At 42.1% G+C, this 16,988-nt stretch overlaps 1 protein-coding gene across 3 annotated transcripts in view; it reads right to left on the reverse strand.

The window, feature by feature from the left end:
• Positions 1-539: 539 nt before the first annotated feature.
• Positions 540-16,988, reverse strand: part of draxina (dorsal inhibitory axon guidance protein a) — a 45,305-nt gene continuing 28,856 nt past the window's right edge. For all 3 annotated transcript variants that reach the window (XM_084395667.1, XM_084395665.1, XM_084395666.1), the window contains exons 4-7: positions 7,167-7,287; positions 6,808-6,900; positions 5,365-5,454; positions 540-2,714 (exon numbers count right to left, since the gene is read on the reverse strand). In XM_084395667.1, the coding sequence (XP_084251793.1) occupies positions 2,602-2,714; positions 5,365-5,454; positions 6,808-6,900; positions 7,167-7,287 (417 nt within the window). In that variant the 3' untranslated portion in view covers positions 540-2,601. The remainder of the gene's footprint in view (positions 2,715-5,364; positions 5,455-6,807; positions 6,901-7,166; positions 7,288-16,988) is intronic.

The raw sequence follows: 16,988 nt of genomic DNA on the forward strand, positions 1-16,988 counted from the left end.
CCCAACGTCCCTGACGGGAACGTCGGTCTCCTCGGCTGTGAACCGCTCCTGACGCGCGTCTGGCAAATCCGCCGTTATAATAGGAATTCGCTTTAGAACAAGCGCGCCTGCTCTTAGAGGGAATGTGAGATGTCGCTCTGATTGGTTTATTTCACGTTACGCCCAAACCACACCTATGAATAATGAAGCTACTTCAGACCAACCCCTTTTAGATTTGCGCCAGGCGCAAGAGTCATTTATCCCGCCGGGAAAATAGCAACAGCGCCAAGACCCGCCCACAAAGTTACTTGCGCTTTGCGCTTTGACACTTGCGTTTCAGATCGTTAAAATAGGGCCCCATGTCTTTTTCACCTAGGTAGATGTTGTCTTTGCAAATCACCTTTTCAAATCACACAGTATAGAAAGGTTGTAAGGAAACTTATAGAGAAGGTGGTAAGAACAGATTGTTGTGGTGACCTAAATATTTGCAATAACATGTACAATATATCACAGTCGGCTATTGTCTTAGAACATCTGTGATGAAAAAAAAATACTGTTAGTATCCTTGTGTCCCTAGTGAAGTTTATTTTAGCCATTTCAGTTAAAAATAATTAACAATTTGTGGAGCTTGAGAAATCTCAAGATGAAAACAAGATAACCAATAAGACTTTACAAAGACTAAAGCATCTAAAGCCTCATAAACATAAATGTCTATTAATCAGTTAAATTAAGACAGTGATGGGACGCAGAGGTGTTTCAGACCATAAAGAAGCTCATTTAAAATGACAACCTATCCGTCTCTCCCCTCTGTCCATCTCTATCCCTCTAACCCATATAGGTAACAATCACTCATTAAACCTTCTATCTTTCTGTCAGAACACAGTCATTATAGCACACATCCTATCCACAATAACATCTCTAAAGAAAGCTGTTTGGTATAGGAATAAATAAAGTATACATTATAAATAAACCAAACAAATCCACATTAATTTGAATACAAGAGTAGCAGTAGTTATTTATAGTATAGTGTCACATTAGAAAGCAGTAGAAAAAGCCATTCATTCAGACACAAATTAATCTGTACAAACTTAACAAGTAACTTTTGACAAAGAGCAAGGTTTGGGCAAAATTCATAATTTAAGAATTGGTGTCTTTTCAAGTCATTAGTGTAAGCTTTGAAATTAAAGTGGATACAGTCATGGATATTGAATTGGATTTTGAATGACAGAAAGAGAAAAAGCCAAGGTCGTTCACTTCTGTAAAACAAATCTTTATTTTGCCACCCAGCATCACAAAAATTCACCACACTGTTTTCAGATAATAATAATAAAAAAAATAATAAAAAATACTGGCCAAATTTGAATCTATTAATTCTGTAACCTATTGAGCTGTAACTACACACATGTTAATAAAGTGATCTAAAAAAAAAAGTGAGACCATATAGCCCTGCAGAGTTTAGTTCCAACTCAACTTTCTAGTAATCCTGCATACCTTGAGTTTGAGGCCTCTGTGTTAAAAAGCGATAAATGTGCAGACAATTCAATGGTCCATTAGTTGGCTTGATTAATTCCATAGTCCAAAAAAGTAATTTGATGACATTTGATTAAATGACCAATTTCAGACAAATTCCAATAGGCGGCATTTCAAAATTGCCTTATTAATATCTTCTAGTGTTTCTAAAAAAATACGGGCGAAATTCTACTTCCTGTCTCAAATTCCAATTCTGTATCCTGATTTCTCAATTCCTCCTTATAAGCCATTCTAAATTTAATTCTGAATGGGGCACAACCTTGACAGGTTAGTATAGCATAGGTACATTTAAAAAACAGATAGCTCCGGTTCATGATGCTGATTGGTCATTAGCCATGTTTTATATACAATAAAGCATGGCTATGACGCTTCATTGAACAGATTGGTGTTTCGGTACAATATCAATTGATCAATATACTGTCAAAACTGTTCCATGTATGATGTATTTCAGCAAAAGTAACTATTTTCTGTTTCAGAAAGTTATACTTTCATTGAGTTATACTGTTGAATGGAATTTAGGCAAACTTGTGCTGTGCTGCGAACAGGTCTGGTTTAAATTAAAAGGTTGAAAACCAACTTTTTTTAATGTTGAGAGATAAGTGTTTGAGAAAATATCTTATTGTGTTAAAAATAAAAGACAGCGCATGTAAACAGTTCCTAGTTCCTTGTTTTTATTTGAGCTCCATTAGATGAGGCATTACATCTTGAAATATTTTCTTGCTTTTTTACTGTCACTGTCATTTAATGGCGGAAGGATGGAATTGAATGATTTTCCTTCAAAACAAAAATGTATATAATATTTTGTTGGGGTGGTAATCGTTTTAAAAAAGCAATAAGGTAGCCTACTCAAGGTGTGCTGTATTTTGAATACAGTCACGGATGAAGGGGTTGCAGGCACTCTGCTTCGCGTCATGCCTAACAGCACCTTTCAGTCGTGACTGTATTCACAATACCGCATGGCCTCTTGTAACCTTATTGCTTATACTGTGGGTTGAGTTAGAGCAAGCTTTGATGGATGTTTAACTTTGGCCCACATTCTTAAGGCTCAGTCCATTATCAGTCATGGGGTATGAGGATGCATCTCTTTATATGTCAGATGGTGATGAAGGCCCCTTGGTTGCTGTTGGCTGATTCTGGCTCCACACAGCGGCCACGTCTTCGGGTCACCCGCCTCTTGCGGTGGAACTTGGCATAACAACGCAGACCTAAAGAATTTTACATTTACATTTATTCATTTAGCAGAATTTTTCATCCAAAATTACTTACAAATAAATGTATTCTTTGATTGAATAAGGAAGTCAAGATGTTTTCAATTGAATCATGAGAAATAATTTCCAGGTCACATTTTACTATCTATCACCTGATATCTGGCACTATCTGACACCTGATTTGCTTGTGCGAGTATTGCAAGAGTTTTTCTATGAAGAACCCTGCAAATCAGGACCTGCTGCAGCTGAAGCGAGGAGAAAACTGAGATCATGCGGCTCTCAGATGGAGCTTGCAGAGGAATTCAAGAAAGGTATGGCTTTTTCTTCTTCTTCTGTAGCTGATGAGGGCGAGCTGCTGGATGAGGATGTGTTATGCTCACATCTTCTGATCCGGCAGTGAGTGCGCTCCTGGCTTCAAGCCAAGAAGAGCAGGATGTGGTTGTTGAGGACGATGATGTTTTTGAATCCTCACAGCCTGACCGCCCCACGTCCAGGACCAGGGTCAGTTGCCACACATCCACTTTATCTTCATGCAAAGCACAGTTTATGGTAATGGTTATTGACTGTTAACACAACAGTTCACGGGACAGATCTATTAACAGATAAACAAATGCATGGACACTGACTTAACCATTTCTCATAGTGTTTGGTCTCTATCTGTTCCATTCAATGCCTTTAATGATTTTAAAAAAGAGGTTTGGTAAAGAAATGTGCATGGGTAAAATATAACACTGTTTTAATACTGTACTTTATAATATGCAAATGAGTTCCTCAGTAGGGTCAGCAACACCGTGGCTAATTCAGACACCATTGGCCAATCACAATCCAGGATTGGAAAGGCACCAGATATCAATCTCCTCCTCATCAGAATGGGATAAATGTCCCCCTGGTAGACACACCCTTGTTCTGCGTTTCCAACTCGATGGGAAAGGAGACACTTACAGACACACCATGTCTTGAGTTTCTTTTATATAGCTTTCAGCTGCACACTAGCTGCAAAAGGGCCCCGGCATTGAGGGACCTCATCTGACCCTTATGGCTCCTCCTGCAGTGCAGCCCAGTCCACAAAGGACCTCTGCATCAGCAGACATTGCCTTTCCCACACACCTCAGTGGTGCAGCCAGCCTGCAAAGGACCCTGTGAAAATTCAACTGACCCAGCTGCCCAGTCCACTCTGTAAGGTCCCTCTTGGCTCAACTGAAGTTCAGCATCCTCCAGGCCAGCATGGCAATGACTACTGGATCGCAAATCTGCGCCCTTCCTATTGTATGCTACCCACATTACCAGTGGAAGATGTCTCTACTGCCGGACTAAAAAATCACTATGTCATCTGTGACTTGAGTAGAAATCACATTACCATGGAGAGGCTTCTCTGGGTGAACCTGGCAGACATCGGGGAGAAAGAGAGAAACTTTCTCCTTGATGCACCAGTTTCGCCCTCTGAGCTCTTCGACACATCTGTTGAGACTGTGGTCAGGAATTTCAAAGAGGCCAATATATCTATATATAAGACCTATATATAAGACCTCTATAACATGCCGGGCCAGGTCACCGCCCCAAGACTCTAAAGAGGCCTGGCCTGTCTTGGTCTGAGGTCTGAGGTAAGCGTTGCCAATTGCGCTCCTCCACCTCACAGGAGTAAAATGAAGAGAAGGCGAGATGTAAGAAAATAGAAAACAGGATTTGAGGGAAATAATCTAGAGCAGACACACCCAGCATTCTCGGGATACAGAGGCCAACATCTGCCTCCTTCCTTTTTTTCCCCTAAGTGTTGCTAGGTCTCCTCTTGTCACACCTCCACTCATCAGGGGTGTGTCCCCTGTGGTGACAGGCAGGATATATTTTTAATCCTTGGTCATATTCTGCTAAAGGTATTCTTTGAATACCAGGCTCTGAGCTAAGCTGCCCAATGTAGTAAGGGTTTCTGGCCCTAGGGAATAGAGTCACGACGACTGCAGGAGCGTACCCCTAGGACAGGGAACTGTGACTCCGGATCAGTGCCATTGAAGTCATTGACTAATGTCAGCCATATGGCACTTATTCTTTCAGCATGGCAGAGTAGGTATTTGTTTCCAATTAGTGTCCTAGGATGCAGTGAGTTCCCATTCGAAAGAAAAAGTATTGGGTAATGAATGTAACCTTGGTTCCATGAGAATGGTAATGAGACACTGCGTCTCGTTGCCATGCTTTAGGCATGTCTGCCCACGCTTCAGAAAAAACATGGATGACGTGTACTACAGGTGCCCTTTTATACTCTGGTCACACTAGTAGTGACATCATAGGCTGTCGCCGGTCAATGTTATTGTCGTGTTTTGACGTGCTTCAGACACCGGTCATGCCAGAGGCATTTCACATTAGCGTCCTAGGATACAGTATCTCGTTCCCCTTCTCATGAACTTTTTACAGTTGTTGAACTAAACTCAGTTCAGTATTGTATTGTCTAAAGAGCTACATTAATAAAAGTGACTTGACTATGTAATGTTTAAAATAGGTCATTTTACAGTTTAGTATTTCTATGTTTTGATTTACTGGTGAAATGTGACTTGGACATATTCCTGATGGGTTTTGTGAGATCCCTTTTTATACTTTTTAGTATCTCTCTAGAATGTTAATTTGCCTCTAAGAAAACCAGAAAAGTCATACCCACCTTCCTCACACATGCAGTCATCATAACACTTGTTGTTTAGACCATGGTTGTGAGGTTTGCACTCATGTTCTCTGAGGTCACAACAAGAACCTGATCGTAGCACAATGAGATAAACCACAAAGGTAAACACTGGCAAGTATTTTCTAGTATGTTTTGCTAATGAATATCATATTAATTAAATAATTTGCTGAAAACATTAAAATTGTGTAATCTACTCACCCTCATATAATTTTAAATGATACTGTGGAACACAGAAGATGAATTTTTGGGGAAAACAAACTTTTTAACAGAGGGGCTATTATTGTCTTTTGTTCATAAATTTGGCGTATCCCAAAACCATAGTTGCAACGAACATTTGCGAACAACATTGCAAAGTCATGTGATTAAAACTACAACTCATAACCTGTGTTTAATAGCATAGTTTCATAACATGTGGCCTTAAATAGATGATGCTCATGAGCAAAATAAGCAAGCTAGCAAGCAACAGATATACAGTATATTTCATTTTGTTCTCATTATTCCACAATCGTCTTGGTGCCTACACTCCACATTCATGCACATCCCATGTGCTAGAAAAGCCATACTTTATAAAATAAATAAATAAATGTGTATATATATATATATATATATACTGTAGCCAGATATCAATTATGTATGTATGACATTACCAAGTATGACATAAGAAGACATTTTTTTCTGCAGCAGTTTATTTTTGCTACAAAAGAAGTGATATCGCTATCTACAGGGCATTGAAGGTACTATATCTTGTGCATTTTGCCTTTACTCACCCAAACTTGTCGACAAGGCAACTTTACGCAAATGCATGAGCAGGTATTTGCTGAATCACAGGAGTTTCATATATGAGATGAGGACATGGCTGCAGCTGAGGATGAGGCTGAAACCAGCACGTCCGGTAACAGTAGGCTTTGACGAATGAGTAAAATTCTTAAGTATTTAACTGACTCTGACTTTTAAGTCGTATTGGAATTCGTTACTTGTAACTTGTAATGGAGTCATTTTCGCTGTAAGGTATCTGTACTTTTACTCAAGTATGGTTTTCAGGTACACTTTACACCTCTGAAAAAAAGAGTGCCTTTTGTTTTCCACAAAAAAAAAAAACAAACAGTAAACATACTGGTTTGTAAAAACACGATGACAAGTAAATAATGGCATTTGTCATGTTTGAGTGAGCTATTCCTTTGATCAGTGCTTGTCACACCAGTTTTGAGGACCCCCCACCATGAAACATTTTGGATATCTCCCTCATCTAACATCTTATTCAACTCACCAGCTCATCAGTAGACACTGCGAGAATTAAATTGGGTGTGTCTGACGTCGAAGACATTCAAATGTGCAGTGGTGGGTGGGGTCGTCCTCAGAACTGGTTTGAGAAGCACTGCCTTTGATAATGGTATTATTAAACAATTATAGGGGTGCACTGACCAGGAAGGCAGTCAAGATGATGGTCACATGGTTCAATGACTTCCGAATCAAGCGTTGTGTTCCCATTGCTCTTATTTTTGCTGCGGCGTTTATCTTTATAGGTGGAAACAGACACAGGCCTCCTATGAAATCCTTTATTCAGAAATCAGCTGTGAGTTTGCAAATTATTTAGGCACGGAGGTTTAAATATCTGGGAGATCTATCCAATCTTATAATCAACTATTTATCCTGATCGTTGAATATATCTTGGTCTTAACACTCCAAGGAAAAAAAACGGAAAAAAACCTACTGTTGGAAACAAATCTTATGGACAATACAATATCTGTTATTGTTTAGACCATGAGAATGTGCTTTCATACCTTTTCTTTTGTTGGATGGCCAAGTGTCTGCAGGCTTCATATCCTCATAATCAGTCCAGTCAAAGAGCGTCATGTCCAGAGTGGGCAACACCTCCCCTTGAATCTTCCCTCGACCAGACTTCTGAATAAGACAGATTTAAAACATGGTTTTAAACAGGTTTATTCTGGGTGATCAAATTGGCATCACTTTCTAGCAAGGTGCTAATTCAAAACCTGTGATATGACAACTTTGCATTCATTTGCATTACAGGACAACTATGGGGAAAAAAACTAGGCATATATTATTCATTAGACCAAAACCCTGCATATATAGTAAAAGGATGTTATGTTACTTCATCTTCTATAATTAAAGATCTAGGTGTTACATTAGGCAGCAAATTGTTTTTTGAAAATAATACTTTTGATTTTACCAAAACTTCTTCCACCTTATGCCAAACTATGGAAAGTGTTATCTGTTTTTGATGCAGAAAAGCTAGTTCATGCATTTTTTCCCTCAAGACTAGATTATTGTAATGCACTACAAGCTGGCTGCCCTGAATCCTCCATAAACAAGCTTGAGACTCTAGACTGGCTAACTGTTAAATTAAATGGCTTAGCTCATTTGAATTTAACCAATCTTCCATCACACTACAACACGATATCAAAGCCCACTCAAGAAGGTAGAGCTTATTTGCATTTGGCTCCTAAGTTCTGGCATAGTCTGAGGATGGTCTGAGAACCTCTTTAGTGGGGTTAATAGAGACTGCACAAGTTCCATTTTGGGTTTAGCCTTACTTGCGAAAACTTGATGACGTCAACTATGGATGACTTACCAGACTGGCAAATTATATCATAATCATCACAATTCACAAGCTGAAATCATCACCTTAATGCACTGAAGGTGAGCACAATTCTTTCTGTTTAACTAAATACATGACTTGTATTTTCTTAGAGCTGTATATTATTGTCATATGGACAGCGAAGGATGGGCTTCCACAGATGAGTTAGGTTCCATTTAATATTTTTCTCCAATACCTCTCCACCAGTGGAGTTTTCTTTTCTTGACACAAGCTTGACACGTTTCCATCCAAAGTTGCGAAATTAAACTTAAAATTTGTAATATCACATATGCGAATAAAGCACCCTTTCCATCATATGTGTTCAAGAGAATAAAACCTTTACTAGCTGGGAAACTGGCGGAAAGTATCATTAATAAATAAATCAAATTTGCTGCGACAAGAGAAGCCTGTGACACTTTTTCCTACATAATTATAAATAAATAGAAAAACCTACATTATAAATTACTTGTGCCTCATGCAATACCCCAAAGAATGGCTGCTTATGTGGGGTTAAAGAGATTAAAGGAAATGCAATACTAGATTCCCTATTTATTTGAACCCAAAGACATTGTAACATTGAAACATGCATTTTCCATAAAGCTGCTTTGAAACAATATGTATTATGAAAGCATTATACAAATAAACGTTTTACTTAAATACTTTAGTGTAGCAAATTAGCTCAAGGGAAATATTAATTATTAATAATAACTCATTATAATTAATTATAAATATTTTGATCAGTTAATAGAATTAACTTAATGTAGCAGAATTAATATTATGATCATTTAACCTGTTCGCCCTGCGAACACTCAGTGTTAATTGTTTATTAATTCTAAGAAATGTTTATTTCCGGGGTATGGGAAAAGTGCAGATTGAATATCAAAAATTTCCTTGACTGCAAATATCCAATTTTTTCACATAGACAAGGTCACAGGTTTAGCGTCATTAGTCCGCGCAGATGACAGTTCCAGATATAGTATCTCCAATAAAGATTGTAGCCAATGCTTTGTAGAAAAGTCATGAGGAGGTTTCCAGCATTGAACAAGTAGCTTCTTTGCAGCACCCCTGGCAGCTAGCCAAAATTCCTGTACCTTCTTACTTAGAGGAAATTGAGAATTGTCATTCAGCAATAAAATGACAGGATCTTTGGGAAAACGAATAGTAGAAGCCTTGTACAAAATATTAAGCACCATATTCCAATGTATCAAAGTGTCCACGCATAGCCTGGGTGCCAGCCCGAACCCCGCCCACAACATTTTTTGGTCGGGAAGTTCAGTCTGGACTCGCTCCGTTGAGGAGCTATTATGCCCGAACAAAAATTGTTCGGACCAATCAAATTGTCAGGGCGGGCTTTATACGATGATGGACAGATGAGCAACGGTAACGTAATCATCCACGTCACCAAAGAGCGCTTGATTTGAATTAGTTTACAACAAAGACGACTGCTGCTGGGGAATTGAGATTTCACGAGTTCACATTTACAAATAAGTCAGATAGAATAAATGCGTATATAAGATTTCACACAAATAAGTCGATAGAATAAATGCGTATATGACGTGCTGTCCGAGGAGAGGGCTGTGGGCTCGGTAGCCATACTCCCCCGTATTCCTGGTTGTGAGAGAACAAGACAAGAGTGAGGATTCGGGGTGGTGGAGGGATGCTGAAAAACTGTCAAGGAGTGTTAGGTAAGTTGACAGAGTGAATATGCTTCCTCATGCTGATAGATAGGGTAACGTTAGACATGGTATTGTTTGATGACAAGTTGATATTGGATTGATTATTTGTACGTGCTCCTCCCGAACTTTGTTTATGAAACATCATGTGTAGATTCCGCCATCGCGTCTGTTATAGAATATATCCACAGCGCATTCATTTTAAAAGAGGAACAGAGAGCCGCGACATTTTGTTGGTTGAAAATATGAATGAAGAACATGCGTCATTTACTCCGTTGCTCTGATTGGTTGTAGGTCTATCCAATTGAGTGCAGAGGTTTTTTTTTTCCTGGTTTGGTTGAGACACACCCCATAATCAAATCTCTATGGAGCAGTATCAGACTCACATTCTGACTAGAATCTGAGTATGACGACGTCAGGCTAGTCAACGCATCCAGGTCCACAAAAATTATAACTATGAATGGGGTGATAGACCCTTAGCATATTGTACACGTGTGGTTAGATAGCCCTTTGAATAACTTGTGGTTTGAAAAATTGGTGGTTAGGGTTCGTGGATGCATGGAATGGATTATCCCACACTGGATCCCATTCGATGATTCTGTTAGAAGTGTTCAAATCCAATAACCAAGCTCTAGCTTTTGGGAAATTGTCTGTATTAAGATTTAAATAGCAAAGATAAAAATAAGAAACAGTTCCTGTGCTTGTTGCATTGGAAATCCAATTCACCACCGGGGGAGTTTGAAGATTTGTGCCCCATGATACCTTATGGGCCTTTAACACAGCACGTAATTTAAAATATAAAAATAAAGTGTAATGAGAAATATTGAATCTTTTAATTAAGTCTCGAAAACCCATGATTGATTCCTCTCCTTTTATGTCATTTTACACTGGAATACATTTTATAGACCAGGATGGGTACATAAAAGGTTGTCCATCAGAAAGTAAGTTCAAATTGTGCCAAAAATGAGTATGAGTGTGCTATATAGTTTTAGATAAAAAACAGGCTTCTATCTTTTTAAATATTTGGAGAGTGTAGGAAAGTATAGGACCATAATATAATGAGCACTTCCTGGGCCCTATTTTAACGATCTGAAACGCAAGTGTCAAAGCGCAAAGCGCAAGTAACTTTGTGGGCGGGTCTCGGCGCTGTTGCTATTTTCCCGGCGGGATAAATGACTCTTGCGCCCGGCGCAAATCTAAAAGGGGTTGGTCTGAAGTAGCTTCATTATTCATAGGTGTGGTTTGGGCGTAACGTGAAATAAACCAATCAGAGCATCATCTCACATTCCCTTTAAGAGCAGACGCGCTTTTTCCTTGGCGTATTGCTATTATAACGGCGGATTTGCCAGGCGCACGCCAGGAGCGGTTCACAGCCGAGGAGAGCAACGCTCTCGTCACGGCCGTAAAAGAGAGAGAAGTGACATTGGGGATGGAGAAACACACCCAAATTAGCTTCGGTTAAACAGGCATATAATAATGTGGGTAAATGTGTAAGCTAGATGTATGCTTTTATAATAAATTGTCTATCTATCTATCTATCTATCTATCTATCTATCTATCTATCTATCTATCTATCGTTTGTAATAATATGATTTGGAAAAATGAAAACTGCTGCTTCTGTGTAGATTAGAGAATCAAAGTGTATGCGCGTTGTGCACGCTATACATTATGGTCAAGCATGCGCCCTTAAAATAGCATAATGAACAACGCGCAACGCGCCACTGACTTTAGACTAGGTTTTTTCTGGCCAGTGGCGCAATTGTTTTATGGAACAGTAAAATAGCACCAGGGATTGTTTGCGCCGGAACACGCCTCCTTTTTTGCGCTGAACCGCCCAGGGAGCGCAAGTTCATTCCCTAGTTTAGCGACGTGCTTCTGTGGAGGGAAAAGCGCGCTTTGCGCGGGTGCAAAATAGGAATGAAACATGCGTCGGTGTACAAAGTCAATTGCGCTGGGTGCAAGATAGGGCCCCCTGTGTGAAAGTGCTCATTATATTGACTTATATTCACTTAGCACGTAATAACTGTCTAACACTTGATGGCTGCTCTGTCAAGTCCTCGTCGTCGGTTAGGAACCTGGGTGTGCTCTTTGATACCAATCTTTCATTTGAAAGTCACGTGTCTAGCATCTGTAAAACCGCATTTTTTCATCTTAAAAATATACCTAGATTACGTCATATGCTCTCAATGAAAAATGACATGACATCAAGGCTAGATTATTGTAATGCTATTATGGGTGGTTGCCCTGTACGCTTAATAAACAAACTACAGCTGGTCCAAAATGCAGCAGCTAGAGTTCTTACCAGAACCAGGAAGTATGACCATATTAGCCCGGTTCTGTCAACACTGCATTGGCTCCCTATTAAACATCGGATACATTTTAAAATATTGCTGATTACTTACAAAGCACTAAATGGTTTAGCTCCCCAGTACTTGAGCGAGCTCTTAACGTATTACAGTCCTTCACGTCTATTGCGATCTCAAAACTCTGGCCAGTTGATAATACCTAGAATATCAAAATCGACTGCTGGCGGTAGATCCTTTTCTTATTTAGCACCTTAACTCTGGAGCAGTCTTCCTAACATTGTCTGGGAAGCAGACACACTCTGTCAGTTCAAATCTAGACTAAAAACACATCTCTTTAACCTGGCATACACTTAGAAAATTCTACAATCCTATTATTCATCCTATATAAAAACAATGGTTATTATCAAAGCAAATCTGTACGCACTGAATGACTGTGATATGAATGATGTAAACTGTGAGTAAATGAGTGATAGATTTCTTAAGTGCATAGTGTTTTTATGATGTGAGTGAAGTAATGCTTCTATGTATTATTCTGTATATATTTTATGAATTTTTGTAAGTATAATATCAACCTGTCCAGGGACTGCAGGTGGAAATTAGCATTTTTTTGCTATAACCTGGCACATGACATCTCTTCTTTTTTAGACTAATGTTGTTTGTGCATTGTCCCTGATCAAATAAAAAAATAAATTCAAATTCAATTCAAATCCATTAAATGATTTTTAGGCTGCATAAATTAGGTCAGCCGGAACCGGGAACACTTCCTATAACACCTGATGTACTCGTTACATCATAAGAAGAATGGCATCTACACTAATGTTGGTCTTTCTGCTTATTCCGAGGTTTACTGTAATCAACTGGATCCAGGCCGTATCCAGATCAGATGGTGGACCTGCGCCTAGACACGACCACAACGCATGATGTAGTCAGCCGGATCCGGGCCGTATCCAGACCAGATGGAGGACCTGCACCCTACCCTGCACCTGCAACTAGACTCTCCCCTGTGAAGGCCTCATCCACATCCCATCTCCATACCGGCGTGACTCTGATCTTCAGCCAGATCCAACTCCAATCCAGTTTCAGATAATATTCTGATTGTTCCAAACCAATCTGACTTCTTACCTATAATGCTGCCTGAGTCATAATCATACACTGTTCGTTCATTGGCCAGAGGAGAACTGGCCCCCCGACTGAGCCTGGGTTCTGCCAAAGGTTTTTTTTTTCCATTCTGCCACCTGATGCAGTTTTGATTCCTTGCCACTGTCGCCTTTTTCCACCTTTGTTGCCATTGGCTTGGCTTGCTTAGTTGGGGACATTAAATTTAACATTTAATGTAATATTCAACAATAATATTGATCTGCCTGCATTGACACTATTAAATAAGAACTGAACTGAGCTTGACGATGACATCACGGTTTACTCCAGAGCGGCTATATTTAAATTAGTTAATTTCTATATAGCCGCTCTGGAGTAAACCGTGATAAATTAATAACTTTTTTAAAACAAAAATAAAACATCACTGAACTTACTTAATCTGGACTGTGATGCTATTTTCTTCTGAAAACAAACTTTTTTGCATTATTTTCCTGTTATCTCTGTAGAGCTGCTTCGAAACAATCTGTATTGTAAAAAGCTCTATATAAATAAATGTGACTTGACTTGAATTGACGTTCGATAGATTCTATAGACTTTGTGTAGAGCCGGTATCTTCCTGTGAACTCGCCCCCAGTGGCCAGTAGTGCAAAGGACCGTTCTTAGTGTCGGCTTGCAACGCTGGGCCAGATACGTGTGTCTATTTGCTTCAGTAGAGTTCCCCAGAAATGGCTAACCCTGTTGATTTTCTCCATCACCCCTGCGGCAGTCAGACGTTGCGGAGTGTCTGATACCAGGCCTACAATCGTATGCATTGTGGAACCTGTGTTAGGCTGGGTGTCCATATGTAGTGGTCCCTGCGGTGACCCCATTTGTGTATTCTTCCACGGTCCAGCTCCTCTGCGGACGAGCCCGTGCCTTTCCCTCGACAGCGTCCGATTTGTCGTCTCTGCTGGTGTTCTTTCCCCCCTAGAACTAGGCTGGAACCACCCCAGAGACTGCCATATGTTGCACTATCCTGCTTGGCTAGTCCATATGTGTAACCTCCACAGTACCTCCCTCTGGGTAGGATGTAGCTTCCGCAGCGTCCCCTTCTCCAGGGCAGACTTTCCCAGCGTTATCCAATAAGTCAAACTGAGAGGGCCTTGCGGAATAGCAGTGACTGACCTTCTCTGCTTAGAGCTCCTACTGTCTGCCCAACACTGGGGGCAGACCAGGAGACTCAAGCGGAGCGCTGGAAGGGCCAGCAGCAGTGGTGTGTTGGTAGATATCCCCATTCTGTCAGATCATCTCTGACGTACGTTGAGAGTGACTGACTGAAGGGGAACGTCTCGGTTACGTATGGTAACCCTCTTTCCCCGAAGGAGGGAACAGATATGTACGTCCCGTCACCATGGTTGTGGAGCCTCCACTGCACGGCCAAGTCACAAGGTCCGGCTCCTCAGCGGAAAAATAAAGATGTGACGCACCTGCTGCTCATTATATGCTCACGCTGCGAGGCAGAGCAGCTGTTGCAAATGATCGCATGCCAATGTGCATTGGCTCGATTAGTTTACATTCGAAGTGGACTGGTCTCTCAAGCGAGATCCCCATTCTGTCAGATCATCTCTGACGTACGCATCTCCTTGGGGGAACGAGGGTTGCCATTCGTAACTGTAACACAGTTTGTTGTTATGGGAAAAATGAGGCGGGAACCGGCAAACATTTAAAGACTTTGAAAATGAAATACAAATACAAAATGAAAGTAAAGACAGCAGCCCCTCACGGACGACTGCTGTCACATATAACAAAACACAACATAAATCCGGGCCTGGCCTCTCTCGATCTTCACTGTCGTCGCTCCTCCTTTTATGCTTCTGCTCCTCCATGAGAGATACGAGACCGGTTCATCGCGCAAGTGACCGTTATCATTAATCACAACACCGGCCTCACACCATCCTCCCACGGCCCTCGACCTCGTACTGCTCGCCACAGTAACCGAGACGTTTTCGATAATATTGTCATTGAAGGGATTAAGGGACATCTTTATTGCCTCTATAAATATGCGGGAAACCATTTGGTGCATAGCCTCCTATTGTGCTTCGATTGCATGGCTAACAATTGAGGCTACGTCGTAGCGTGAGGTCCTCGAGCGTTTTTTGAGGCTCCAGTTGATTTTTGCTGATGTTGTCTTGATGAGAGAGAAACAGTTACAGAAACAACCCCCTCTGCGGGATGGCGTTCAAAGGCTGCCCTCCCGTCCAAAGCCTGCAGGACCACATCAGCTCTCGTCGGCCGCACTTTCTCCGCCGCCGGGCAGGCTGCTTCCGCCCTGCACTCCATGGCAGTCCTGCAGATCCTCCAGACCGATCTCCTCCGTGAAATGGACGAGAAAGGCCTGGACCCGGCTGCCATCACGGATTTACGGAGCACGACGGATCTCTCCCTTCGTGCCACCAAATCCGCGGCCCAGGCTATTGGAAGGTGCATGGCCTCACTCACCGTCATGGAGAGGCACCTTTGGTTGACGCTCGCCGACATGAGGGAATCTGAGCGAGCCGTATTTCTTAACGCCCCGCTCTCCCCCACTGGTCTCTTTGGCCCAGCAGTAAACGGGATTGTAAAAGACCATGCAGGCCATGAACCTCTTCCTGCCTCGACGCTCGAGCTCAGCTGCAGGCCGCTCTCAAGATCAGCCTCCTGCGCGAAGCTCTACCCAGCGTCCAGCCCAGCCTCCGTCTTCGCAGCGACGACAGGGCAGCCGCCCTAGATCGCGCTCATCCAGCCATCACAGGCCGCCTCCCCCGCGGGGACCCCGGCCTAAGATCGCGTTGAAACCTGAGCATGCGAAGTCCTCCTAGCGGCCGCAAGGAGGAAGAGACGGTTGAGTCCCGCCGCGGCCGGCCCACCGTCAAAACGTTCCGCTCTGTCAGTCCCCTTAAGAAAGGCTACTGCAGAAGTGTATTTTGCAGCCAACGAGCCGCTAATACAACCCGCTCGCCTGCACGCAACTGCCGTTTTCACGGCGACCCAGAGAAATCTCAAAAAGAGTGTAATGTCTGGTTATCTGGCTCACGCCGTTGGTGTTTTAAGTGTAGAAAATCTGCCCACGTCTCAGTGTTCACCCCTACACACAAGCACGATAACCCCCGTGTCTCTCACTCTCACAGAGCCCACTCTCATAAAGCTGGCAAATGCCGCTAGAGTGTTAGATGTAGGAAATGTGCCCACGACCCTGTGCCCACACCTACTCACTGCCCGCTCTGTTACACGGCCAAAACTGCCTCATACCGGTCACGTTATGAATGTAAGTCCTGTGCCCGCTCACAAGCGCTCACACTTACTGACAAACACTTTACCCCCGGCGCCGCTCGTGTGTCCCGGTTTTCTCACGAAATGCTCCTTGTCCAAAGCAACCGGGACATCGTGTGTAAAACGGTCAGCCATCGCTGTCAGCGAGCCGCCATATTCAAGCACAGAGAGCGCGCGCTCCGCGCCCATACCTCTGGTTCAGGTTCTCGACCCCACGAAGTGCGGCGATCGAAACCCGGAGGCCATTCTGCCCCTAGCTGTGCATGCAGAAGCATGGGAAGCGATTCCAGGTGTGTCAGAATGGGTGCTAAGCACAGTAAAACAGGGCTATTCATTGCAGTTCGCTCGCCGTCCCCCACGCTTTCGAGCACGGACCGAGACGAGAGTGAATATGGAAGTAGCACACCTACTCCGCGCAGAAATAGCAAAACTGCTGTGCAAAGGGGCCATAGAACCGGTACCTCCTTCAATCAGGCTTTTACAGCCGTTACTTCCTCGTGCCCAAGAAGGACGGAGCTCTCAGACCTATCTTAGATCTGAGATATTTGAACAAAGCTCTCATGAGAAGACCGTTCAAAATGCTCACAACCAGACAAATCCTCGCGCAAATTCGCCCGAGGGACTGGTTTATTTCTCTCGATC

This window comes from Rutilus rutilus (genome assembly GCF_951802725.1).
Source record: "Rutilus rutilus genome assembly, chromosome: 22".
NCBI lineage: Eukaryota > Metazoa > Chordata > Actinopteri > Cypriniformes > Leuciscidae > Rutilus > Rutilus rutilus.